The sequence below is a fragment of the Lontra canadensis genome, unplaced genomic scaffold (genome assembly GCF_010015895.1).
Source record: "Lontra canadensis isolate GAN:19392208 unplaced genomic scaffold, GSC_riverotter_1.0 scaffold160, whole genome shotgun sequence".
Lineage (NCBI taxonomy): Eukaryota > Metazoa > Chordata > Mammalia > Carnivora > Mustelidae > Lontra > Lontra canadensis.
In genome coordinates this window covers 510,513-536,062 of record NW_022631154.1, presented here as the reverse complement: position 1 = coordinate 536,062, position 25,550 = coordinate 510,513, and the positions used below count along the sequence as shown (strand labels likewise).

Genomic DNA, 25,550 nt, shown 5'->3' with positions numbered 1-25,550 from the left:
CTCTGGGGCTCCTTTACCCAACCTCATCTCTCCAAGACCCTTTGGAAAAGCAGTGGTGGCGACTCCGTGCATTTCAGTCCTGAGCTGGAGGCTAGTGTGGGAGCACGAGAACCGGAATTTGAAGATCGAATTTCCCTGCATCTTTCCTGTATACCGGAAGGGATGTTTCTCTGACCTTCTGTCCTTGTACTTTTGCCCTCCGTATCCAACACTCCCCACACCCGTGTTAACTGCTGCGTCCCGTCCCTGGGACCTCCTTGCTCCTCACTCACACGTCCCGCATGGAGGGTCTTCGGCTTCTCTGCTGTCCTTCAGGATGAACCGATGGTCTCTCTGCCCATACCTCTAGTGACTGGAAGCTCTCACGAGTGGGCTCCAGTTTTGCCCTCTGACCCGGTGGGGGTCTCAGTTACCCCGCTGCTGGGCCTCAGTGCTACCAGGAGCTAGCGATCCTTGACATAATGACTAGCTAGAGCCCCTCGCACTCCTCTCCGATGGCCCACCTTGTCACCTTGAGCGGGGCCCACCTCTCCCCTGGCGCCCCAGGATCAGTTGCCACCTGTCAGTAACAGGCTCCGAGTGGAGGAATGACCTGGTCTAGGGAGGCCCGGGAGAACAGAGACGGTGATGAAGACATACGTGCTGCGAGCATGGCAGTGGGTTGGGCGGGGGTCAGGAGGAAGCCGGGAGCAGGCAGAGTGGACAGCGGACAGAGCTTGGCTGGGGGCGCAGGGAAGTTCTACTTAAAGATCACAGTGGGCAAACAGAGGGCATGATCCGACCCAGATGACGGGGACCCTCCCCTGCTTCTCTCCCTTACCCCACTTGAAGTTCTGGGAGAGCTTTCCAGATACCAACCCTCTCGGTTTACTCCAACCCTGTGGCTCTAGAGGAGGAGGAATGAGGTCTCCCTGCCAATTAGAGACTCTGGAAATAGCACAGTAACTTGATCTGGGGATCCGGGGGAATTGTCGAGGATCACGAGTGACCTCCGTCTTCACTGGAGCTCAAGGTCCCCGAACACTGGGAATCAAAAGGTAGAATTCAGCCAACGGAGTCTGACTGCCACCCAACACAGGCAGGGGGAGGTGACGGGAAACAGAAGGACACTCTGGGGGAGAACCACTGATCTGGAATTGCCCAAGTACCCTTCTCTATTTCAGTGTTCTCCCCTGCCCTTGCCTTTTAGAACACCCAGAGAGCTGCCCTGAGAGTGGAAAGTTTCAGGGTCAGGAAGAACCTCTACCCTCCCCCACTTTCCATTGTCTAAAATCAGCCTCAGCTGTTCCCTAATTCTTCTTTGCTGGTGATGTCAGTCCATCAAAGTGTCTCACCCCGCGCTCCCCGGGGAGAACAATAACGGGATGGAAGGAGCTAGAAAGACCATATTAGGAACCAGAGGTGGAGCCAGGAGTAGGGATAAAGGCTTAAGGCTGGGGGACGCCTAGTCGGTCAGGCAGCAGCCCCTCCTCTCTGCCCTCGGTCTCCAGTTCTCCAGTGCTCACAGGTCAGCTCACCAACAGCCACTGCTCACAATGGAGGCCATCAAGAAAAAGATGCAGATGTTGAAGCTGGACAAGGAGAATGCTCTGGACCGGGCAGAACAAGCCGAGGCTGAGCAGAAGCAGGCGGAAGAGAGGAGTAAGCAGGTGGGCGCCCGTCAGCTTCTCTTGCCTGCGGGCGCGCAAGACGGGCAGGTGGAGGGCTCTGGGGCAGAGGCAGTGAGCGCCTGTGTCTGCTTGTTCTTTGGGTGGGAGAGACCCTCTTCTTTCCTAACCTCCCTGGATAGACAGGGAACATCTAGGGTGTTTGTCCCAGACAGCCTGCGTGACCTTGGGAAACCAGTAGCCCCCTTTGAGCCATGGTGTGTCTGCTGGATCTAAATGGGGGGGTCATGTTTTGGGAGGACCCGATTTCTAGAGGAAAAGGTGGGAGCTTGGCACGTAGCATCTCTTTTCCCTTAAAAAACATTTTTTTAAAGATGGTATTTTTAAGTAATCTCTTCGTCTCACGTGGGGCTTGAACCTACATCCCTGACATCGAGAGTCACATAGCTCTACTGACGGAGCCGGCCTTAACTGGAGTCACAGGCACCTACTCCCTAAGACATTTCCCATCCCAGGGTCTTCGAGGAAAATCCAGCAGGGCTTGGTCATCTTAGGGTCAGAGATCCCAGGGTCACATGTCAAGGCACAAGTCCTGGGGCAGTTGGCTGGGAGTGGCTGGGGAGAAAGCGTGTCTCTTTTGGATTGGTAACATTGAGGCTGGGTTCAGAGGCCGCTCAGGGCTCAGGAGCCCCGGGTCTGAGCTGGCCCCATTGTGTGCATGTCTTGTGTGTGACTGCTGGGGCTCCCACAGCTGGAGGACGAGCTGGCGGCCATGCAGAAGAAGCTGAAAGGGACGGAGGACGAGCTGGACAAGTATTCTGAAGCGCTGAAGGACGCCCAGGAGAAGCTGGAGCTGGCGGAGAAGAAGGCCGCTGACGTGAGTGCCGGAGAGACGGAAGGGGTTTGGTCCACGCGTGCAGAGCACCGCACTGGTAGGACTACGTCCCCCACACACTTGCACACGTGCATACGCGGGAGTTCAGAGAGCGGAGACGCACACACATGCATTTCGGCATACAATCTTATATGAGCCGGCACACTCTGACGGCACGCACGTTTGTTCTTAAGCACAGGGAGAAGTCTGATGTTTGTCTCACCTTCCACCCAGGAATTTTATAGGTTTCTCAGGGCCCGAACAAAGGAGTCCAGACTACTCTCACTTTTCCCACCCCCTCCCCCGTGCCACATTCTTAGCTTTTGTGTCCAAGACTTGGCGCAGTGGTCTGTGTATTAATAGGGAAACTCTCATCTCTCAACTGCCCCATGGAGCCGGCTCCGATTTCACAATGGGACAAAAGAGGTCACACTGACCCTGGCCCTATATGGCTTTATTTATCAGGGCTACTGTGTCTGCCTTACTGCTGCTGAGAGGCCGCACGGAGCACTGCTCCTAGGGCAGCAGAGAGGCTTTCTGAGAGACCGTGGTAAAGCAAGAAGGAACCCTATGGGGTAAGAGTGTCACCACCAGACCTTACTCTGTGGCACTGGTTCTATGACTCAGCTTCTCTAGGCTCAGGGTTGGATTTTCCCAACCAAACATGAAATAAAATTCTTTTTTCCACTTCATGTTTCCCCTAGCACCATCTACTTCCCTCTATCTTCAAACTCAAAGATTAGCACAATGACAAATGAGAGGCTACAGAGGAAAGATGTTGGGAAGAAAAGCGACATAACAGCAACAAAAAAATGTCCTGATATTGACGGAAATACCATCAACTCTTAGCACTAAGTTAACAGGAAAATAGAAGCACGTATTTTTGTTTAGTTATTTTAAGTAGGCTTCATACCCAGATTGAGGCTGGCATTCACGACCCTGAGCTCAAGAGTTTTAACCTCCACCGACTAATTTGGCGGTTTGCCCCCAAGGAGCACAGATTTCTTTTTTTTTTTTTAAGATTTTATTTATTTGACAGAGATCACAAGTAGGCAGAGAGGTAGGCAGAGAGAGAGAGAGGAGGAAGCAGACCCCTGCTGAGCAGAGCGCCTGATGTGGGGCTCCATCCCAGGACCCTGAGACTATGACCTGAGCTGAAGGCAGACGCCCAACCCATTGAGCCCTCCAGGCACCCCGAGCACATACTTTTTAAAATCACATTTGGTTTTGGCAAAGAGTTGGAGACTCAACCTGGGCCATTCACAAATGCTTCCAAACACTCACATGGGGCCTCTCCGCTGTGAGGTCTCTCATCTCCTCTTTGGCTTTTTGGCACTTTCAGGGGTCAGGGAACACGGTGAGGGTTGTTGAATGTGTCATACCGGAGGCCAGAGGTAAAGTAGATCATATACATTATACATATACATATACATAGTTTCCGAAGTTTAGTCCCCTGCAAACTATTCATTCTCCCCTCCTAGAAAACTGCTGGAAAACTGCAATGAACGCAGGTTACCTCCAGAACTTTGGGCAAATGCCTGACGGCCTGCTGGAATTGGCTGGCCAGGGTTCCAGGTGCACATGGACAGGGCTCTCGGACCCCAATGGACTGATCTAGGGACAGGAATTTTCTCAAACCAGCAGTGCCAGGTTAATAACAGTTTTGCGAGATGTTGGCTGATGGCCCTCAGGGAGAGTCTGGAGGCTGCAAGGAGCGTGCGGGATGGAGGTGGTGTGTCTAGGGGCAGTGAGAACAACAAAGTCGAACCTTAGATCTTTCCACTTCATGTTTGCCCTAGAAAGATCAGAGGCTTTAGACAATACCTCAGTTTTATTTGGAAGATAAAGGAATTTCCCGAGGATGAATTCTGTCTGTCCCAAGCTGTTGCAAACGTGCTGCACACACTCTCGCCCCCACCTGGATGGCATGGGCTTGGTAGATTCACTCGGAAGGAATTTCTCCTCTTTGTATGGGAACTCATCAAAACCCACTTCAGTATGTAATATGAGGGTGGAAAACCTCATTTAACCCCCCCCCGCACCTGGTAGCTTTCCTTACAAGTCAGTCAGTGCCCGCAGAGGTGTGCTGGGGAACAAGAAACGGAAGAGGAAGGGTTTCTTTCCTCAAAGCTGGGGTCAGCAACTCCCACTTGTAAGGTGAATCCTGTCACAGCCTAGTTCTGTAGAGTTTTACTGGCACAACATGATATGCCCACTCACTTACATATCCTCTCTCATCTTCCTCCCAACCAGGGAATAGTCACCACACCCCCAGGGCCCGCAAAGCCAGAAAAACTGACAGTCTGGTCTTTTACAGAAAAAGGCAGGAGATTCCTGCCTCAAAGGATCAAAGAAGGAAAGTGTTTATAGGAATTGAGAAAAGGGCTGAATAAGGAGTAGGCAGCAAGGTTTAAAGTCGAGAGCAAGGGTCAGAGTCATCAGCAACATGATAGGTGTATTTTGTGCGGAAGGGCACCCTGTCCCATACAACTGGCCAAGCCCTTCGCAGTCCAGCTTCCACCTCTGAGATGAACAAACAGAGCATATGACTTTGATGCAGATATAAAGGGAATAAGAGGAGAGGGAGTCAAGTCAGTGAGTGCATGTTCACACAGTGAGTTCTGGCTATCTGAGAAGCTCTTCTGGAAAGCACAGGATTTCTTGAACAAAGAAAGGGCAAAGGGTTGGCAAGGTTGGTCTAGACTTGTTTTTCCTCCCTGAATTTGTTTGAGGTCCTTTTTTTTTTTTTTTAAAGAACTGCAACACAACCAGGTAACATCTGCCATTTTAACCATTTTTAAGCGTACACTTCAGTGGCAGTAAGAACATTCACAGTGCTATACAACGATGTCTAAGGTCCTCTCAACCCGAGGTGAAGTCAGAAGCTAATTAGCGTAAAACAAGGGGAAAGAAGAGTGTAATGTCTGGAACATAGGGTCATACCAGACATGGAAGGGGTGGGAGATAAGAGCCAGGGATGGACAGATACACCTGCTGATATATTGTTGTATTGTTGGTCACCAGGAAAACAATAGCACTGGGCCTCTTGCTGCCCATCCATCATGCCTTTAAAGGGTATCAGGAGTCAATCCACCTGTTTCCCTGGATCAAGAGAAGATTATCTGTTCACATCTACCAGCTTCAGGAATGCAGTGGTGCTCTTAGCAGCCTTGGGTTTGTCTTGGATAAGGTCTCCCGCAACGTCACTAGGACAAAGGGAGGTAAACAGTGCCCCCTGCTGATGGCCACCCAGATGACAACGTCTCATTTCTGCTTCCATAGTCTCTCAGATCAGATTTCTCCAAAAAGAGATGGAAAATTCTTAGGCCATTAGGGTAGAGTTTACCAAGGTTCAGAACCTTGTTCTTCCTCCCAAATTCCTGGGAGTGGGAGAGAGAAACCAGTGTACAGCTTACTCTATCAAGCAAATTACTTACTGTCTCAATTGCTTCCTCTCAACAGGCTCATTGCTTCATACTTTTTTAGATTTTTATTATTTAGTTTGTAAGAAGTTTATTAAGTGAAGACACAGAAAAAGCTCTCAAGAGCGAGAGGGGTCCTTGGGTTGGCAATGAGGGCCTTTAAGTGTTGGTCTTTTGTAGAAAGCTAACCAGGAAACTTAAATCCTTTTACCGTCTCATTGAGAGCACCTTCAACAGCTTCCTTCCTTTTTAGGGGCTGGCTGCTCTTTGTGGGTCACAGGTGATTATCATAAAGGGCAGGGTGGTCCGATCGGTCCCCTTATCTCTGGTTTCTCCACACCACCACATTTGCTCAGTATTTTTAAGAGGAACCAGGGAAGACAGAGCCTGTGCAGGAGCGTCCTCGGGACCAGGCACTGAGGGCAGCACCTATCTTACCCACCAGCCCTCTCCGCAGTCAGGATTCTTAACTCGAAGTGCTCTCCGGCCCGTAATTCGGAGGGAAGGAGAGCTGCACCGGAGGGGCCCTCTGTTCTGAGGGCTCGCTGGGAAGCAGGCGTGCAGACGAAGGGCGGGGATGGCACCATTTCCAGGTGTCTCTGCTCTTGCGCTTCCGAGAATCCTGCATGGCGGTGCCGGAGAGGCAGTTTCCAAATCCCAAACAGCTCTTCAGGGCACCGCAGAGCAGCCGTGGCCGCGGACCGGGGCCGCACCACTGAGCAGAGGCTCTCCTGGGGCTGCGGCACCAAGGGCCTGGGAGCAACGATCCGTCCTAGAGGGCTCCTTCCCGGTGAAGCGGGGGCGCAGGACACCCTCTCAGCGGCAGAGGCGCGCAGCGACGACGCCCGACCAGGCCGAGCGACGGACTGTTGCGGCGGGTAAACCGCACCGACTCTCGAGGGCGCCGGCTAGAGCGCGGCTCCGAGACGGAAGCGGCGCTTCGTTCCTAACCGACGCCCCGCGGAACGAGCAGTGGCCCCGCGGCTTTTCCTCCCACCCCGATCCCCTCACCCGCTTTCGAGCGGGGGCCGAGGACCCCCGGGCCGACCTGGGAAGGACGGGGCGGAGCGGGGCACTGCGGAAGAGGGGCCCCGCAAGCCCCGGCCCTGGGTGCGGCGAGTGGAAGCAGAGGCACACGCGGCGCTCGGGGCGGGAGGACACAAGGTGCCCCGACCGGTGGGTGGCCGCGGCCGGGCTTGCGGACCCGAGCGCAGCCCGCTAGGCCTGAGCGGCTTCACCGCGACGCTCCCCGCCGTCGCCATGGTAGCTCGCCCCCGGCGCAGCCCCGCCCGCCTTTGCTGGCGCCAGAAGGCCCCGCCCCGCGCTTGCGCGGCGGGCTGTCCTCCCGTGGCCCCGCGCGGCAGGGCGCGGCGGCGACGTCACATCCGGGCGGGTGGGCGAGTTCCGGTATTTCAGGGAGGAGCAGGCGGAAGTGGGGGTGAGAAGCGGCTACATCGCCGAGCGGAGGAGGCAGGAAGCCGAGCGCGAGCAGGGGCTGGGTGGGCACCATGGCCGGGATCACCACCATCGAGGCGGTGAAGCGCAAGATCCAGGTTCTGCAGCAACAAGCCGATGACGCAGAGGAGAGGGCCGAGCGCCTGCAGCGGGAAGTGGAAGGGGAAAGGCGGGCCCGGGAGCAGGTACGGAGAGGGTGAGGCGCGTGAGGGAGAGCGGGCGCTGCCGCGGCTGGGACCCCGGATGGGGCGGCCCTCGTTCCGCGGCGCAGCGCGGTTCTCCGGCGGCGGCCGACTCGGAGATGAAGTTGGAGCCCGGAGGATGGGTGGGGCTCAGCCGCAGGTGGCCCTGAGGTCGCCGAGGGGGGACCTGGCTGCTCGGCTGAGCAGACTTGACCTTTGAGGGCGCTGAGTCTCTCGGGGCCCGGCAGTCGTTCTCCTTCTCCCCTCTCCCGGCTCATTCATTCAGTCCCTCGGAGCCAGGCGCGGCCGGGGGAGGGGCTCAGCGGCCTCTCCCTCCCCCACTCCTCCGTGAAGGGCGGGGAGGGGTGCGGAATTCGCTCTCTGGTCAGAGGTTTCCGGCCCAGAGAGTGAGATGAGAGGCGGTGGGTGCTTCCCTGGTCTGGGAGGGGCAGGGCCGAACTTACTGTGCACGGGTGGGGGTGGGGGTGGGAACCGCCGGAAAGCCCCCGGCCTGGCCTGCTGGCAGCTTTTCCGCTCCCTCCTCCTGCTCAGGAAATGAGGCAGCAGTCGGCAGAGAGGAAGCGCGGTGCCCTGCCTGGAGGAGGTAGAGGCCACAGCAGTGCCTCCCATCCTCCGGCCTGGGCTCTTTCCTCTTACGGGGGCAACCGCTAAACCCACCCTGTGGGTCGGCGTGAAGGAGCAGAGGACGAGCTGGTGCCTCGCTCGCAGTGCTAGTGCAAACGGACAAGGCCGCGAAACTTGCCGAGCCCTGCGCGGGGTGACCTGGAAGGCAGGGACTTCTGCCAGGCTCGGGCCTTTCTTGCCGAAGTGTAATCAGTGCAAGCTGAACCGGTTAAGAAGCCTTCTTCCAAGCAGAGCTGATAAGCCAGTCGGTGTGGCGGAGAGTCGGTGGAGGGCCGGTTTCCCTCAGGGTTTCTAGTTGACGCCGGCCGCTGCAGACAAAATAAAGTTCCAAGTGGCCTCTAGTGATGTTACTCTGTTGCTGTCCCGATTACCCTCCACAGTGGTGGTGGGGGGGGCGGCTTTAGAGATCATTACGTATTTGTTCAACAGAGAGTTGAAACGTAAAATGTTGGTGGAATGAGTGGTGATTCTTGAAACTGCTTTCTGTTTAGAAATGGTTCTCTAGTTTTAGCAAGCCATGAGATTTTCCAGGGTGTAGGGGGCATTCCTTGGGTGGAGATGACCTCCTGACTTCAGGCCTTGGTTTTGTTGGAGGATCTCTAGGCTGGAAGGAAAAGTAAGTGTTGCTAAAATTTGAAGACCCAGTGAAGAACTTTTGTGGTTTATTGCCATTCCTTGTTCTTTTCCAGTTAAAGAAAAAAAAAATTTTTTTTTAAAGATTTTATTTATTTGACAGAGATCACAAGTAGGCAGAGAGGCAGGCAGAGAGAGAGAGAGGGAAGCAGGCTCCCCGCTGAGCAGAGAGCTGGCGGATGCGGGGCTCCATCCCAGGACGCCGAGATCATGACCTGAGCCAAAGGCAGAGGCTTAAGCCACTGAGCCACCCAGGTGCTCCCCCCCCCAATTTTTTTTTTTTTTTTTTTTTAATTTTTGTTCTTTTCCTCCCCTGGGGGAGTGGCTGAGAATTATTGTTCTGGCAGCTGCCCACTAAGCTAGTACATGAAAAATTGTTAGAATACAGTTTTCTTTTTATAAGTGGGCATGGAAGTGCTGGGAGTTTGTCTTCCTCCGTCACATTTTTCTCAGGGGATTTTTTTCCTTATTCATTATACTGGTGACTTCTAATTATCAATTCAAGTGAGATGGACTGTCTGGGTGACTATGAGTAGGGACACTTTTTCATCTCCTTTGTTCTGGAGACTAGAATCCCTTAAAGAGGAGGGCAGGATGGCTTTTAAAGAGGTATCCATGTCTTGAGCTACAGTCTTGGGCTCAACATTTAAGTATGAGCATCCCAGGAATACTTCAAGAGTGGGTGATGCCCCATCTCCTCCTCCCTTCTCTCCCCAGGATTTGGTAATTTTCCTGCAGGAAAATGTGTCTCCTTTTCACCCCACTCTTCCTAGGTGGCTTTGTGGTGATAGGCAGCCCAGTGGGCAGCTTCAGGTGTTTCTTAAATTGTTCCTTTCTCACAGCCTGAAAATTTGCATACTGAGTTGAGCGTAGAAGTCTAGTGAGGAAGTTCAGATGGGGAAGTAGGGTGATAGTTAAATATTGATGAAACCACTATGTTTCTACTTCCCAGCTTGAGGGAGCTTAACAGTTTGACTTTCTGCTCTGGCAAACTTTGAACTCCTCCTCAGGAGGAGACACCCCTGGGAAGGAAGTCGGTGCTTGGTCTACCTGTTATCCTCTTAGGGCCTTCTGGAATGTGAGTTTTGCAGGCTCCTCCCTCCTCTTTAGCTAGAAACTCAGCACTCCCTGATGCTATCTCATGCTGTTAGTGAGATTGTCACTTAATTATTTTTCTGGTTGCTTTGTGTGAGCACTCACTCTTTGTTGGGAAGCTGGAAGAATCAAAGCTGAGTCTGGAGTTGTTCTGGGATCTATCTTTCTTCTCTGTTTTCAGGAGATTGACCTTTTACATTGTAGCACTGTGTCCTCTCCTTTGCAGTTCTTGGTAAACTTAATACCCAAATGCAGTCTTTTTCTTTGCTGGTTTTTTGGTGGTGGTAGCAATATACATGACATGAAACTTACTATATTAGCCATTTTTATATAGTTCTTCTTACTGTTTTTAATAGGTCTCTCTCCTAACTTATCCTGGTATTTCCATCTCGTTCCCCCCCCCCCCCCCCCCCCCAAAATTGAGGCATATTACTGAGAGAGTGAGTGGGCTTTAAAACAGCAGTTCTGATTCTGGCTTTATACCCAATTCCTGGTCTCTGGAGGAGTTAGAATGCCTGGCTGTTGTGTGGCTCTCCTGTTTGTGGGGTCTGGTGGACAGCACAGCGGCCTTTATCACCTTTGGTTTAGATTTACTTTCTTGCTGATTACCTTTTCTCTCTCCTTCACGTTAGAGCACACACTCCTAGGAGAGAGGCAAATAGCCCTTTGCTCTGAGTTCCTCGTGTGGACTCCACCTTTGTTTGCTGTGGGGCAGATAGTGGTGCTCCCTTCCCCCAGCTTGCCTCCCCCTGGGTGAATGTGAAGTGCCGGAGGACAGCGGGTCTCCCTGGGTGAGCATTTGTGAACAAGGCGATACCGAGCAGCCCTTTGCTCACAGGCTCACGCCTGACTTTTCCGTTACTGGTTTTCTTTGAATTTCATCTCTGGCTTTTTTCTAAAAAGAGAAACCCCAGAGTGGCAGAATGCCAGATTTAGGCTTATCCCCTTCTGTCCTCGGCCCTGATCTGCCTCGGAGCACCAGTGCCCTGTCAGTTCTTTGCCTGGAGGTGTGTAGTGTGCTTGGGGACTCTTCCGTGTGGAGGATGGTAATGTTTAAGCCAAAGTCATCTGGTGGCGAATGCCGTGATCGGCCCGTCGACTAACATGAACAGACTGCTGCTGTGACACACCTCCTCCTCCCTTGGGATCTCTGCTTCTTGGACCATGGAGAGTCCGATTATTACCTAAAGGAAAGCCCTTAGAATGTATCCTCTGGGGGGGGGCAGAGGTGGGTGGGCTGAAAGTTCAAAACTGTTTCTGGATATGCCAACCCTAGGGTGGTGGGAATAGCATAAAGTTCATTTTTCCCATCCTGACTTGCAGGAGTTAGTCCCAGCCAGCGTCTTGCAGGACGGATTGATCTGGAAGGGACAGGCATTGCACACAGATTCTGGCTTGAAGCGAAAGTCTTCCCTTATTCCCTTAGACATAGTCATAGATGTTGATTCTGCAAACTTCTCTTTCATTGTAGAGAGAACTGATCCTCTGTAGAAGGAGAAAAAAGGAGAACAGTGTTTGTGTGTCATGTCACACCCCCGACCCCTAAGCTTTTGCTGGGACACCCATGGCTGGTTCTGCTTTTGATAGAAGCTCGTTCAGTGTGCGCATGCTCCTGTGAGGGCACCAAGAGGTGTTTTCTCCTCCCTTTTCATCCTTGCTAAGAATTCTATTGTAAATGCTGATTTGTGGGAGAAACTGCGGGAGCCAGCTTGTTGTCATGGAAACCCTACACCCCGCCCCCATACCCTGTTCTCGTCTCCGTTTGGGTAACTGCTGGTGAGCTAGATGGGGACTCAGATTTTATGAGCTTCTTCCAAATCTGGTTCCTTTTTTGTCGTCGTCGTCGTCGTTGTTCTAGGCATTTGAAGGGGGGAGATGGGGTAAACACTGCACTGGCCGTGTTTTTGTCCGGTAGCTTGACTTGTTCTTGTAATCTTGACCTGTTGCCCTTTCTGAGCTTGTGAGGTACAGTGTGTGTTGTCCTAGGGGCCATGGGACATCTGTTTTCCTGGAAGAGACAGGATGAGAGAGTACTCGTCTCTGTGCTATTTTGAGTAGGATAGTTAGAGACACGATGGTTTCTTAGTAATTTCAGCTTCTGTGGATTCCTTGTTATTTTTCTCCTGGGGGTTGGTGCTTCTGTAGTCCCAACCCAGATAGTACTTTGAACCTCCTGTGTTTGTATTTGGAAATCTTTGTGCCAAATAACCTGATTTGGTTTGTTTGTTTGTTTTGGGTTTTTTTTGAGAGTGAGAGTGCAATGGGAAGGAGTAGAGGGAGAGAGAATCCCCAGCAGCCTCCACACCCAGCTCGCAGCGTGAGGTGGGGCTGGAGATCTGAGCCAAAATCAAGAGTTGGATGCTTACCCGACTGAGCTGAGCTCTCCCCCTGCTCCGAACCCCCCCCCCCCCGCTCCATACCCCCAAATAACCTGATTCTTAACGGGAGTCTTTTGGGCTATATCCCTCCCTTTAGGGACTGTGGCCCAGATTATTTCTGTACCTGCTCCCACCCCGACTGCCAGCAGGAAATCAGGGTAATAGAATTCAGACACAGTCTGGACTGTAGAGAGAGATCACGTTAACCAAGCACTTGGATAAGCAGCTGAACCGGCTGGCTTGCAGAACGGATTAAATTCTGTGTGCTTGTGGCAGCGGCCACTTGCCACCGGTAAAGGCGGATGGAGGGGAGAGGAAGTCCTAAGAGGGAGGCTTTTCTGCCTGTGGAATTCGTGCACATACTGGCAGCCTCCTTTTCTTGTTTCTCACTCCATTGTCGAGGAGGAGGCATGAGATGGCTTGAGTCCCAGCCTGTGCTTGAGGTGCGGAGAGGACTGTCAAGCTGTGGGGAGGGTAGGGCTGAAGTCCGGAGTCCTGATGACTGCAGGAGTAGCAAGGGGTCGCAGCTGAGAAATTTGCAGGAGTGGCGGTAGGCGTTGGAGGAAACATTCTCTTCTGCCCCCCATTTTTTCCGTATGTCTTCAAGGCAGGTCATTTTAGCTAGGAGAGTTCCTTGTTGTCCCCTTTGAAAAGGTGGGGATGGGGAGCCAGTCGTAGGGGTGGGAGGGTGGATATCCCGATGTTGGATCCTTTTGCTTTCTGGTCTGGACTATTACTCTGAAAAATGTTCTCTTGTCTAGTGACCCTCCTGGTATATTAGGATAAGGTCATTGGAGGGTAAACAACTTGAGTTGAGCAGCAAATTAATGGATAATCCACATTTCCCTCTTTAAGAAACTTCGCTTACTTATTTTTTCACTTTCTGAGATACTTAGAAGAAAGTTGCTAAAGAGTGGAACTCCCTTCTAAGCCAGAGCGCAGGCACAGGGGACCCTTCACTGGCCACCTTTTCTGACACTAGCGTGTTCAGGAGTTTGACCTGAGTCCAGAAAGGAGCTAGTACTAACTGGCACTGGGCTGGGCAAGGAACTGAGTTTTAAAACATGCTTCTTGTGGAGCACATGGAAATCCGCTGATGAGAAAGGGAGGAAATGGGGGTCTGTCATCTTGTCGCATCTGCACTAAGACAGGTGTTGCCGTGTTGGACCCTGGCTCCTTCCTGGCGCCCCACCTGGTCTTAGCCCTGCTCCGCCTCTCTGTTCTCTTGTTCACAGGCCGAGGCTGAGGTGGCCTCCTTGAACCGCAGGATCCAGCTGGTTGAGGAGGAGCTGGACCGCGCCCAGGAGCGCCTGGCCACTGCCCTGCAAAAGCTGGAGGAAGCGGAGAAAGCTGCTGATGAGAGTGAGAGGTGTGTAGACAGCCTCATGGGGGGGCGGCTTTCAGGAGCACAGGACACGCAGGACACTCGGAGGAGGATTTCCCTTAAAATCCTGCTCCCTGCTCCACCCCTCCCCAAGTTTTTATTTAAATTCCACCTAGTTAACATATAAAAATAGTAAATTACCTCTTTGTTTCTGTTCTGCATATCCTTTCACTTGAAGGCAGATTAAGGGTTACCAGGGCGCTGTGACCTTTGATAATTGGTGTTACACTAGAAACTGATCTAATGATTCACTTCTTAAATAGGGTCACCAGGATGGCCTCCACAGAATCATAGGCTTAATTTGTGAGGTTAGTCCCCCTAAAGCAGTGATTCTCAGAGTGAGCTCCCAGCCCAACAGCACCTGGGAACTTGGTGGAAATTCATTTTCTCAGCCCTTACCCTGATCTAGGAGCCAGGAACTGTGGAGCGGGAGCCCAGCAGTGAGTGTGAGATAAGCTCTGTCAGCCACTGCTACAGCATTAGAATCATGGGAGCGAGGGGTGGGGATCACTGGGGAGTTGAAAATATCAGAATGCCTGGAATTCCACCCCAGTTCAGTGAGAGTCCATTGCAACATCTGGGTGTTGATGTTTTTAAATTTTGTCTGATAATGTGTGTCTGTGGTTGAGAACCACAGTCCCTGAAACAAATCAAAACTTTTTTTTTTTTTTTAAGATTTTTATTTATTTATTTGACAGAGATCACAAGTAGGCAGAGAGGCAGGCAGAGAAGATGAAGCAGGCTCCCCGCCGAGCAGAGAGCCCGATGCGGGGCTCAATCCCAGCACCCCGGGATCATGACCTGAGCCGAAGGCAGAGGCCCAACCCACTGAGCCACCCAGGCGCCCCCAAATCAAAACTTTGGTGAAAGTTTTGATTTGTTTCATCTTTGGTGAAAATAGCCAATTGGCTTCTTGCCGCTGTGAGTTAGACTAGAGCAAAGGTGTGTGAGCACATGTGTGAGGAAGGCTTTCAGCATCAGAAATGCTCTATCAGAACACGTGGGCACAGTGCTGCTATGAAGATGAGGAATTTGGCGGTCTCTACTGGTGCAGAGTAGCACCCCAGATCCTAGGAAGTAAAGAAAACATGTTGCAGAACGGGGTAGTGTATGATTCTTTTGGGGTGTGGGGAATTGGGGGTGAGGTTTGTTTGGATTTTATCTATATAAAACCCTTCTGGAAGGGTTATGGAGTTTGTTGAGCAGGAGTAGAGGTGGGGAGGGTTACTTTGTATCCTAAACTGTTTACTTAATATTAAGGGTGTATTGTTTTTTATTTTAAAAAGTTTATTTTTAAAGATTTTACTTACTTGTCAGAGAGAAAGTGCACAAGCAGGGGGATCCGCAGGCAGAGGGATAAGCAGGCTCTGCTGACCGGGGAGCCCGATGCGGGACTTGATCCCAGGACCCTGGGGTCATGACCTGAGCCGAAGGCAGATGCTTAAGCAGCTGAGCCACCCAGGCGCCCCAGAGTTTTGTTTTTGTTTTTGTTTTTCAAGAAGTATTAAAACAGACTAAGGTGGGGGCTGGTGTGGGAGTTCTTTCGGGGTGGTAGGCAGAGAGGCATGGCTTCAGAAGGGGCCATTCCTAGTCCCTCCTGGTGAGCCGGTGGTAGACTCCCCAGGGAGTCAGTGCCACATTAGTCCTTGTTGTTTCTGGCAGAGGTATGAAGGTTATTGAGAACCGAGCCTTAAAGGATGAAGAAAAGATGGAACTCCAGGAAATCCAACTCAAGGAGGCCAAGCACATTGCAGAAGAGGCAGATAGGAAGTATGAAGAGGTACGGTGCCTTGTGTGTGTCCTCTTCAGTGTTGTAGGGTTTTTGAAAAAGAATCATGGTAGAGGGAAATGGCTTCCTCTTTGCTTCACCGAGCTGTACGGGCTCTTGTCCTGTAGGTGGCTCGGAAGTTGGTGATCATTGAGGGGGACTTGGAACGCACAGAGGAGCGAGCTGAGCTGGCAGAGTCGTGAGTATCTTGCTCCCCAGATCTTGCCACACCGCTCTGTCCTTTTCCCTTTGGCGCCATACCGCTCTGTCCTTTTCCCTTTGGCTTGCGCATTCATGTAAACCAACTAGCATTCCTTCAACCTTGTTAAACAGGGCCTAGAGAGGGGCTTTTTTAGGCCCTGAGAATGAATGGCTGTGACAGGTGACAAATGAGGCTTCCTTTATGTCTTGTAGGGAGGGCTTGCCAATGGGCAAATAAAGACTAATTAACATATGGTGCAGAGTTAACCTGCAGGCCCTTTACAGGGTCCTCCCACCTAACCCTAACTTGCGATCTCTTGGTCTCTTTTTTACCACGTTGCCAGCCTGGCGAACTTGAGGGCAAGGGCAGACAGGAAGTGATCCCATTGGCACCTTCTGGGCCTTGCGCAACAAAGGCAGTGCTGACACGCGCATGTATTTGTGCTTCCTTTGTATCCCCCTCTCCCAGACATGACATAGCATGACCATGGTGGTGTTTTCTTCCCATTTTTTGGAGAAAAGAAAAAAAAAATCCCCCCCCCTCCGTTTTGCTGCTTGTTTCCTTGCTGTGTCCTTTTTGACCTTTCTCCCTCCCCACAACCTGGCTTGTGCGACCCCCGTGACTGTCACTAACAGCCGTTGCCGGGAGATGGATGAGCAGATCAGGCTGATGGACCAGAACCTCAAGTGTCTGAGTGCTGCTGAAGAAAAGGTACTGTAGCCGTTAGACCCGCGACCAGGTTCCGGGTGTGTGGTGTGCTTCCCTTCTCTTCCGTCCTTCTGTCTGTCCGACAGCTGCCTCCCTCCACTGGTTGGTTTGTTGAGCGCTTTCTCATCTCTTCATGGAATGCTGCACTCTCTCCCACTTACTCAGCCTCCTCCATCTCTTCCGAGTGGCTTCGCCACCTCCGCAGGGCCGCTCCCTCCCGCGGGTGGCCGGGGCCTGTCCGGGTTGGACGTCCGATCCCACCTACACCCCAGCCAGCGGTTAGCGCTGGTTCCTGTGAGAGGTTTCTCTCACGTGTTCGCTTAGTATCCAAACTTCTGAGTCCTAGCCCAGGAGGGCCCGGCTTCTGACACGCTCTGTGGTAGAGGGAGGAGGGGTGACACTTGCTCAGGTGACCCGGGAACTTCTCTCTGCCCCAGTATGCCTCCCAGCTCTCTCTCCATATAGGTTCAATTCACGTCTGTGTGTCTCTCTCTCCCTTTTTTTTATTCTCTCCTTCTTCCCCTTTCCTCTCCTGCGGTAATTAAAACATTCACAGTAAGTGTTCTGAGCTGGAGGAGGAGCTGAAGAATGTCACCAACAACCTCAAGTCTCTTGAGGCTCAGGCGGAGAAGGTAGGGGCTGGTTGTGATGGTGACAGGCTTTGGGGCCTGGGCCCAGCCCTGCCCCTGATGAAAGACTGGAGAAACCCATTCCTTACACAACCTAGTGAGATGCATCCTTGTCACCCGGATTCTGGGTTTAATGCTAATTCCTGTGCACACTGATTCCTTTAGTGAAAAATCACTTCGTGGCCTCAGGTGCTTGGGGTCATGTCCCCCTCTGGCTGATGCCGCTGTGCGAAGTGGCAGAAGTGGCAGTAATCACAGGTCCCGGGTGGTTTTCTAGCAGACTGATAGGGACATCAAATAGTGGATCTGAGATCTAGTAGGCAGTCAAGACAGATGACTGGTTTTTACCAGCACATGGGGCTGTTTCCGCCTTGTGGCCTTGGGCTGTCATTACACCTACTCGTTAAACAGGAGGAAGGAAAAACCTCTTTGGGTTGATCTGAATAACATAAAACCGTAGGTCCATTTTAAAAATAAAGGTCTGGAGGATTCTAATCAGAGGGTATCAAGACTCTAAGGAAATTGGTTTGTGGATTTTAAGGATCTTTTGTTTAGAAATGGGCCTTGCTCTTTTTCTCATGGGCCATTTAGCACATTAACTCCAAGAGGCTGTTCACTGTATGAGTGAATGTGGTGGCAGGGGTAGGGTCTGTGTGAGGAATCTCCACTCTGAAACTTTTATTCTACTTCTCTTACAGTACTCGCAAAAGGAGGACAAATACGAGGAAGAGATAAAGATTCTCACAGATAAACTCAAGGAGGTGAGCTGAGGGGGTTCTAGGGAAGGAATCAAAACATTCAGAGGCGTATGAGACACTCTTTAAGACTCAGACAGGCTTGGCTTTGGTTCTGAAAGTTCTGTGCATAGAAAGTAGAAGAGATAGAGAATCCTTTTTATTGTCTTTTTCATCTCTGATTCTGTCTGGTGTCACCTTTCCCCCAGGCAGAGACCCGTGCTGAGTTTGCTGAGCGATCGGTAGCGAAGCTGGAGAAGACAATTGATGATTTGGAAGGTATGGAGCCTGGGAGAGGAATGAGAGAGATACAGAGGAAGACCTTGCCCATTGACTGTTAACCTCCTTCCCTGTCCACCAGAGGAAGTGGGTAGTGATCTGCCACATGCCCCTCGCCCTGTCCTGTGTCCCAGCGAGGTGAAAAGGGTCAAAATCTAGAATTGGATTTTTACATGTACAACCTTTTCCTTTACTAAGACTTTACCTAGTATTCTGGAGTTTGCTTCCTTTCCTTGGAGGAGACTGGTAGTGACTGCATTTACCTCCAGCATAGTAGTCCTGAGTCTTGGTCTCTGGGCTGAAATGGTAGCCACACTTTTGGGAGGCAGCGAGGTGTGTGGTACCCCACAGCGACGTTGGGCAGTCCTGTTCATCACTGAAATTCTGGGGGATCTCTGAGAGAGGCAGCTGTGAAATGTCCATGTCTCAGAGCTGAGGAATCCCAGGGGCTTTCTTTTTTTCATTTTTCTTTTATTTCTATTTTTTTACTTTTTTTTTTTAAGATTTTATTTATTTGACAGAGACACAGGGAGAGAGAGAGAACACAAGCAGGGGGAGTGGGAGAGGGAGAAGCAGGGAGTCTGATGCGGGGCTTGATCCCTGGACCCTGGGATCATGACCTGAGCCTAAGGCAGATGCTTAACGCTGAGCCACCCAGGCGCCCCTTTCTTTTCTTTTTTTCCTTTTTTTAAAAATAATGTTTCTTTCTTTCTTTTCTTTTTTTTTTTTTTTTTTTTTAAGATTTTATTTATTTATTTGACAGAGATCACAAGTAGGCAGAGAGGCAGGCAGAGAGAGAGGGGGAAGCAGACTCCCTGCTGAGCAGAGATCCCGATGTGGGGCTCGATCCCAGGACCCTGAGATCATGACCTGAGCCGAAGACAGAGGCTTAACCCACTGAGCCACCCAGGCGCCCCTCTTTTCTTTTTTTTTTTTTTTTTTTTTAAGAATTTATTTGCGGGGTGGGGGGACAAGCAAGGAGGAGAGGGAGAAGCAGACTGCTGAGCAGGGAACCTGATGCGGAACTCGGTTCCCGGACCCTGGGATCCTGACCTGAGCGAAGGCAGAGGCTCAACAAACAGCCATCATGGGCATAGGCACCACATAGGCACCCCCCCCCACCTGGGGAGGGGCTTTCTAAATACTTTTTGTCCCCCTATTTTGGCAACTAGTCTGCTCTCATGAGCAAAAATAGACTTTGAGAACTCTTGAGATACAGTTCTTTGGTATGCTCTGGGTAGCAGGATAGTCTTAGTACGTGGGGGTTTGGGCAGGCATCCTGTAGAACAAAGGGGCCAAATGTACTGGTCTTGCTTGGTAGAGAAGAAGTGTCTTGAGTACTAATGTGTTCTTTCTCCTTTTTCTGCTTTTATTGTGTCACCCCTGCTAGGAACTGGGTTAACTGGGTGGGAGTAGTATTTTGGTAACAGGAATTTCTAGTCATGACTGTGCCTAGATTCTCAATCCTGACTATAATTGATCAGAGGTGTCGAGAAGTTCAGTGGTCCTGGGGGGACAGTGGATCTGAAAATGGCCTGTTGTGGCCACCAGGACAGATGTTTTCCTGACCTGGGGTATTAGACCCGCAGTCACACTCTTTCTTATTTCTAATGATTCCCTCTTGTCATCTGCTTCTGATACCTTTCACTCTGTCCCCTCGTCCCTTCCGGTGTTCCTGTGCGTATCCAGATGAGCTCTATGCCCAGAAACTGAAGTACAAGGCCATTAGCGAGGAGCTGGACCACGCCCTCAATGACATGACCTCTATGTAACTATCTGACAGTAGAGTGGGGCTGGGACCTTGGTTTGTGGGTGGTTGGGGTTACAGGCTGTGCATAGTGTGCTTTGGTTTTATCCTCTGGATACTAAAAACTTCAAGCTGTTTTTAAAATATTGGTGCTGATTACGTACTGGCAAAAGCTGGGTGGCCTTTCATACTGAATCTGCGGTGGCACCCTGATGGACATGTGTTTTTTTTTAAATATTTTTTTGTTGATAGACCCTTCTTTACAACACCATGGTGTTTCTATTTGCTTCTCCAATTCAGTCTTCTCAGAGGGACACTGCTGAAGGTAGATACATGTCATCATATACCTAAGGACATAGGGCCCAGAGAACAGTGTCTTGGGCCCTAACATTGCATAACAGAATTCACACCTCCTGGGTGTATTTAATTTGTGTCCTGATAATAAAGTTCAGAGGAAACAGCCATGATTGGAAACACCAAATTCACCAAAGAATTTAGCTGAGTCCCAGAGCAAGCCAGGTGGTAAAAAGCACCAGAAAGAGTTGGCGATTTCATTCATTTGCTGTGGACCCTTGATCCTTGATGCTAATCTGCCCCTTTGTATCTTTCCCACTAACCTGAGAAGAAGCCGGATGACTCAGGCTGGAGTGTCTGGCTGTCTTTCTCGTTCCTGCTGCCTTCTCTTCCCTTCCCCCCAGTTGCTATGTAGGTTGATGCCAGTCCTTCTTACCTAGAGTCTCCTTACTTTCTCACACAGATAACTCTCACCGTTTCTGCTCTGTTCTGGATCTGCCCCCTTTCCTCGGGGAGCCCAACGCCCCACTCTCGCTCTGGATTCCGTTTGGGTCGGCCTGGCTGGTCCCCAAGGCATTAGGATGTAGTGAGGGGCACAAAGCAACTTCTGTATTCTTCCACTCCTCCCCATCCCCTAAATTAAAATGTTAAGCTGCCGGAAGCCTCATGCCCCCCGCATTTGTGTCATTGACAAAGCTGCTGCTGTCCCTAAAAGGGAGCCTTGGGGTGTGATGCGGAGAACAGCTGTTGTAGGCCCTCCCTGACTTACATAATCAAAGCCACTTTTGTGTGTGTCTCTTTTTTTCTTGACATTTAAGCTCAACTGATGTGAGTCTCTCAGAGCGGCGGGCTTAGCAGCGGTCCTGTAGGGTAGGTACTTGCAGGCTTCGGGAGTCCGAGTCCTGTCCTTGGGGGCTCCTGAGTCTGGCCGCCTGGAAGGCTCCCCTCCTCCTTGGTCTCTTCTCTTCTGGTAGCATCCACGTGCCTCCCAGTACATGTTCTCGGCCCTTCTTCCAGTGGTTCAGATGGTGCCTCTGCAGAGCACTCGTCGGACTCAAGTGTACTAGCAGCAAACTTAATGAATTAGACCATCCCAAGTCACAGAAAAACGGTGTTTTCAGCACATTTTTGTTTTCTTGCCCAAACTCTTGTCACGTGCTGGGGGTTCACTGCCATTTGCCCGTTGGTGTGTGCTGGTGGACCAGAAGGCAGATGATAAATGATCATTACTGGGAAAACTAGAACAACCAGTCATGCGTGCTTCAGATAATGTGTACAAGGTGCTGATAGTTTATTACATACATACAAATAATAAATTTCCTTTTTTTTTTTTTTAAGATTTTATTTATTTATTTATTTATTTATTTGACAGAGACACCGCAAGAGAGGGAACACAAGCAGGGGGAGTGGGAGAGGGATAAGCAGGCTCCCGCAGAGCAGGGAGCCAGATGCGGGGCTCGATCCCAGGACCCTGAGATCATGACCTGAGCCTAAGGCAGATGCTCAATAGCTGAGCCACCCAGGCGCCCCTAAAAATGATATATTTCTGCTAGTGAAACTGTTCCTGCTTCTTATTGTGGGATTACATAGCAACACTTTACAAACTCCTAGTCCAGCTTCCACAGCTGGGATGGTTCCGAGCCAAATAGTACAGCTGTCCTTGAACACATCTAATCACCTAAGTGGTGTTCAGCACACCGAGTACTTCAGTTTCTCAGCAAATTATGTATTTCCAACTTGATTTTCGTTTGAACAGAGCCATCAAAGAAAGGTTTTCCCTAATGTAAAACTTGAGGTCTCATTGAATTCAGGTTTCTTTCTGTTCACACCATTTCCTCCTGCTACACAGCCTTTGAGCCTCTGAGTCTACACAGACTGATTGGTTCAGCTGATGCTTGAACTGTTCTCTTTATTTTTTTTTTTTTAAAGATTTTATTTATTTATTTGACAGAGAGAGATCACAAGTAGATGGAGAGGCAGGCAGAGAGAGGGGGGTGGGAAGCAGGCTCCCCGCTGATCAGGGAGCCCGATGCGGGACTCGATCCCAGGACCCTGAGATCATGATCCGAGCCGAAGGCAGCGGCTTAACCCACGGAGCCACCCAGGCGCCCCTGAACTGTTCTCTTTAGAAGCCATAAAGTTATCAGGCTGGGGACAGAAATAATCAAAGATGGAGGCACCATCCCTATTTTTAGGTTACCCAGAATCTAGTAGGAGAGCATATATATAAAGCTAAAGGTGGTCTGTGATCAGCGCCACAAGTAATAAGCTTGTGGAAATTCAGCAGGGGAAGAGGCTGTTTTCAGTGGGGATGATAAAGACTCAAAGAAGGAGGCACTTAATAGGTACTTAATAAACATACTAAAACTTGCCTCTTCATTTTTATTGGGTTCTAAAGGATTGGATTTCTGACAGATTTTGGTTGAAGGGTTGTGGACATTAAGCATTTTGGTTAAAAAGCAAGAGAGTAGAAGCGTCGGTAGAGATGGAAAGGATATAATGGCTGTAAAGGTAGATTTAGACAGGAGGGGCAGTGCGTGCTGAAATCCACGTTGGGGTTTATAGGGGATGGGGATGCCCCTGGAGATTTTGAACAAGGATATGTCCTGGTATGAGTCACAATGAAGAATTGATGTGGCGGCTAAGTTACTAGATTACAAGGGGAGCAGATGATCAAAGTGATGCATTTAGATAGAAGACAGTTCATAAATGTGAGTCATTTGTGTCCTCCTTGGTGGCTTTTGCCATATTCACGTGCTCCCTACATTATTGTTTTCTTCACACTTACTCTTTATTTTCAAATTTGTCTTAACATACATAATTCTGATTTAAAGTAAAAGGTTAGATACCTGCTAGTGATTTTTCCTAAAGCACACAAAAACCATATAGCAAGTAAGTTTTAAGTTCACAAGCGTATATTGTCAGAAATCTCCTTATGCAGCACCAGCAGCAAGTTTGCTTTGAGAGAAACTGGCTTAGATTGTTGCAGTTTTCCCCGAGATCATCATCTGTAGAGAGACAGCACTGAAGGCGCACACGATGGAAGGCATGCGGTGTGAGGAGGAAAGTCAGGAGTGACTGGTTTGGATCCTAGGAAAATGGTAGCATTGAAGGTATAGGGAGATCATGTAGTCTGGTTTGAAGAGGCAGGAGAGGGTAGAAGAGAGGAGTCTGAAATACTGGCAGGTATCCAGGTGAAAACAAAACTCTGGGCGTTGAGGGGATAGGCTGGCTGATGCAAGATTCAGAACGCCGTATGAGTGGCAGGCCATTTAGACCACGAAAGTACATTTAGAACCCGAAAGACAGTTGCAGATGTAAAAGGAATGAAGCAAACAGGGAAACATGCGCAGAGGAGGGATTCAGGCAGAGCTGGTCAGAGGGATGGAAAGAGAAGCAGCAGCTTTGCTAATTGAGCCGTTGACGGAGGACTTCCGGAGGTTCTCAACTTCAGCAGGTTGAGAAGAAAGCTAGCTCAAGACGGGACGTTGCCATGAGCACTTCATTAATTCAGGGGTGTGTTTCGAGCATTGAGATCAAGGACAGAAACCATATTTCAAGGAGCAGAAGGGTGAACTAAGTGGAAGGAAAACCAGGGCAAGACATAGAGCCTGGAGCTGTGCTGCCCAGCAAGAACTTCTGACAGTCTTGCCAAAACAGTGACCCCCAGGCATGCGCAGGGCCTGCTGAGCACTCAGAGCGTGGTTTATGTGACCGAGGAGCTAAGAGTCTGCTAGTTTTACTGCTGAATTTAATAGGCACATGTGGTCAGTGACTGCTTGCTGTGTTGGATAGTACAATGGTAGATGTTTTGTGTTTGGGCAGAAAGAGTTGACTGGCACAGAGAAAGGCTTCTTGGGAAAGAAAGAGGTATATGAGGATGGAGGCAAATTAGGACAAAAGCAAGGCGCTCTGCTTCTGGTGGCCATGGTCTTCCCCCAGCGGCAAGACTGGTGTGAGCAAGGATGGAAACCAACAGGCCAGAGTAGCAGAGTGAAATTTGAAATGCTGTGTGGTGCCAAGTTCATTCTTCCCGCTTACTGCAGAAGCCACTGTACGTGACTCGAGCCTGGACTAGCTATGGGGATGGGGTCAAGAGGCAGCATTGGTAATCTCAGAGCAAAGCATTTTGATCTCTTTTCCCTCTTAATTTCTGAGACTGAACCACAGTCTGATGTGTTAGAGTCCTTTCTACCCTTCCTTGTTACCTTTGTTGGGATGAGGCACAACATATGATTGGGTCCCAAGTTACCTGGTTGGCGGAACTGCCCTGTGGTGTTGGGCAGCCTTGTCTTAGCCCCACCCAATCTAGTATTTTCTCATGGTACTGGTTGCATATCCCCCCGCCTTAATATTAGGGGAAAGTTGAAAAAAAAGAAAAAGGCAAAATCTGTTCCTTTTTATCTCTTGAATTGTGAGGCTTTAAAACACATAGAATTAGTTTCCTTTACTCTTCCAGCCTTCCCACTCTCTTTTCCTGTTAGAGAATGAAATTGACCTGATTCAGGCCAATGAAGCCTAAAGGATGTCTAGCATCCATGGGATCATTCCCTAATTAATTGGACAGGCCTAAAAGGAACATCAGACCAAATGGATTCTCTGGCTTGCATTTTTTTTTTTGTTTGTTTGTTTGTTTTATTTTGCTATTATCAGGGAACCAAGAACTTTGACTAAATGAGCTGGTATCTGATCCTGAATTTTTAGTTACCAGAGATCGCAGGATTAGAACTCCTACATACTAGTTCAGGGTGAGCAGATAACCACATTTATCTGTTGACCTTCTGCCGTTTTTAGGGAACTGTGGGTTCTAGGATTTAATCAGGCAAGAAAACGCTTCCATTTCTCTTCTTATTCCTTCCCTAAATGGAACAAACCCCTCACTGACGAGGCTGTTTTGAGGGACTAGATTCTGATAGGACCCTTCTTTCACAGGACAGGAGTGGGCTGCAGGAACTGGTGGATAGGGATGCTACAGCAGAGTCAGGCGGTGTTTAGAATCTGTGTAGAATGTTACCAAAAGCCTAAGAAGTGAGCGTTCACAGATTTGAGCCCCCACATCTGTCAGGGATGCCACAGTGAATAAGACAGTTCCGATCCCAGGCCTCGTGGGGCTTGTAGACTAGTGTAGTGTTTCCTCAGTGGCGGACTGTGGTCATTCAAACCAAGATGAGTCTGGGATGTACGGAACTGTCCTCTACTTACTGCTGTCCCCTAACCAATAAATACGTGTAGGGTCTTCTAGTTACTATGACAATTAAAACCTGCCCCACACATTTCCAAATTTCCTTCCAAGGGGAGAGAACAGGCAATAATAGCACGTGTATTGAGAACCACTGGTTTAATGGGAAGTGCAGTTCTTTTTTTTTTTTTTTTTCTTTTAAAGATTTTATTTATTTGACCGACAGAGATCACAAGTAGGCAGAGAGGCAGGCAGAGAGAGGAGGAAGCAGGCTCCCCGCTGAGCAGAGAGCCTGATGCGGGGCTTGATCCCAGGACCCTTGGGATCATGACCTG

At 50.2% G+C, this 25,550-nt stretch overlaps 1 protein-coding gene across 9 annotated transcripts in view; it reads left to right on the top strand.

Annotated features, from left to right (window-relative positions):
- The first annotated feature begins 1,457 nt into the window (after positions 1-1,457).
- TPM3 (tropomyosin 3) overlaps positions 1,458-25,550 on the top strand; it is a 28,386-nt gene continuing 4,293 nt past the window's right edge. The window contains exons 1-10 of one of the 9 annotated variants that reach the window (XM_032845205.1): positions 1,458-1,649; positions 2,359-2,484; positions 13,527-13,660; positions 15,338-15,455; positions 15,572-15,642; positions 16,910-16,985; positions 17,681-17,743; positions 17,926-17,995; positions 19,685-19,763; positions 20,500-20,705. In XM_032845205.1, coding sequence (XP_032701096.1) covers positions 1,536-1,649; positions 2,359-2,484; positions 13,527-13,660; positions 15,338-15,455; positions 15,572-15,642; positions 16,910-16,985; positions 17,681-17,743; positions 17,926-17,995; positions 19,685-19,763; positions 20,500-20,503 — 855 coding nt within the window. In that variant the 5' untranslated portion in view covers positions 1,458-1,535 and the 3' untranslated portion in view covers positions 20,504-20,705. Of the gene's footprint in view, positions 1,650-2,358; positions 2,485-7,328; positions 7,544-13,526; positions 13,661-15,337; positions 15,456-15,571; positions 15,643-16,280; positions 16,357-16,909; positions 16,986-17,680; positions 17,744-17,925; positions 17,996-19,684; positions 19,764-20,499; positions 20,706-25,550 lie in introns of those variants that run through there. The other 8 variants (XM_032845206.1, XM_032845207.1, XM_032845210.1 and 5 more) reach the window with 8 other exon arrangements.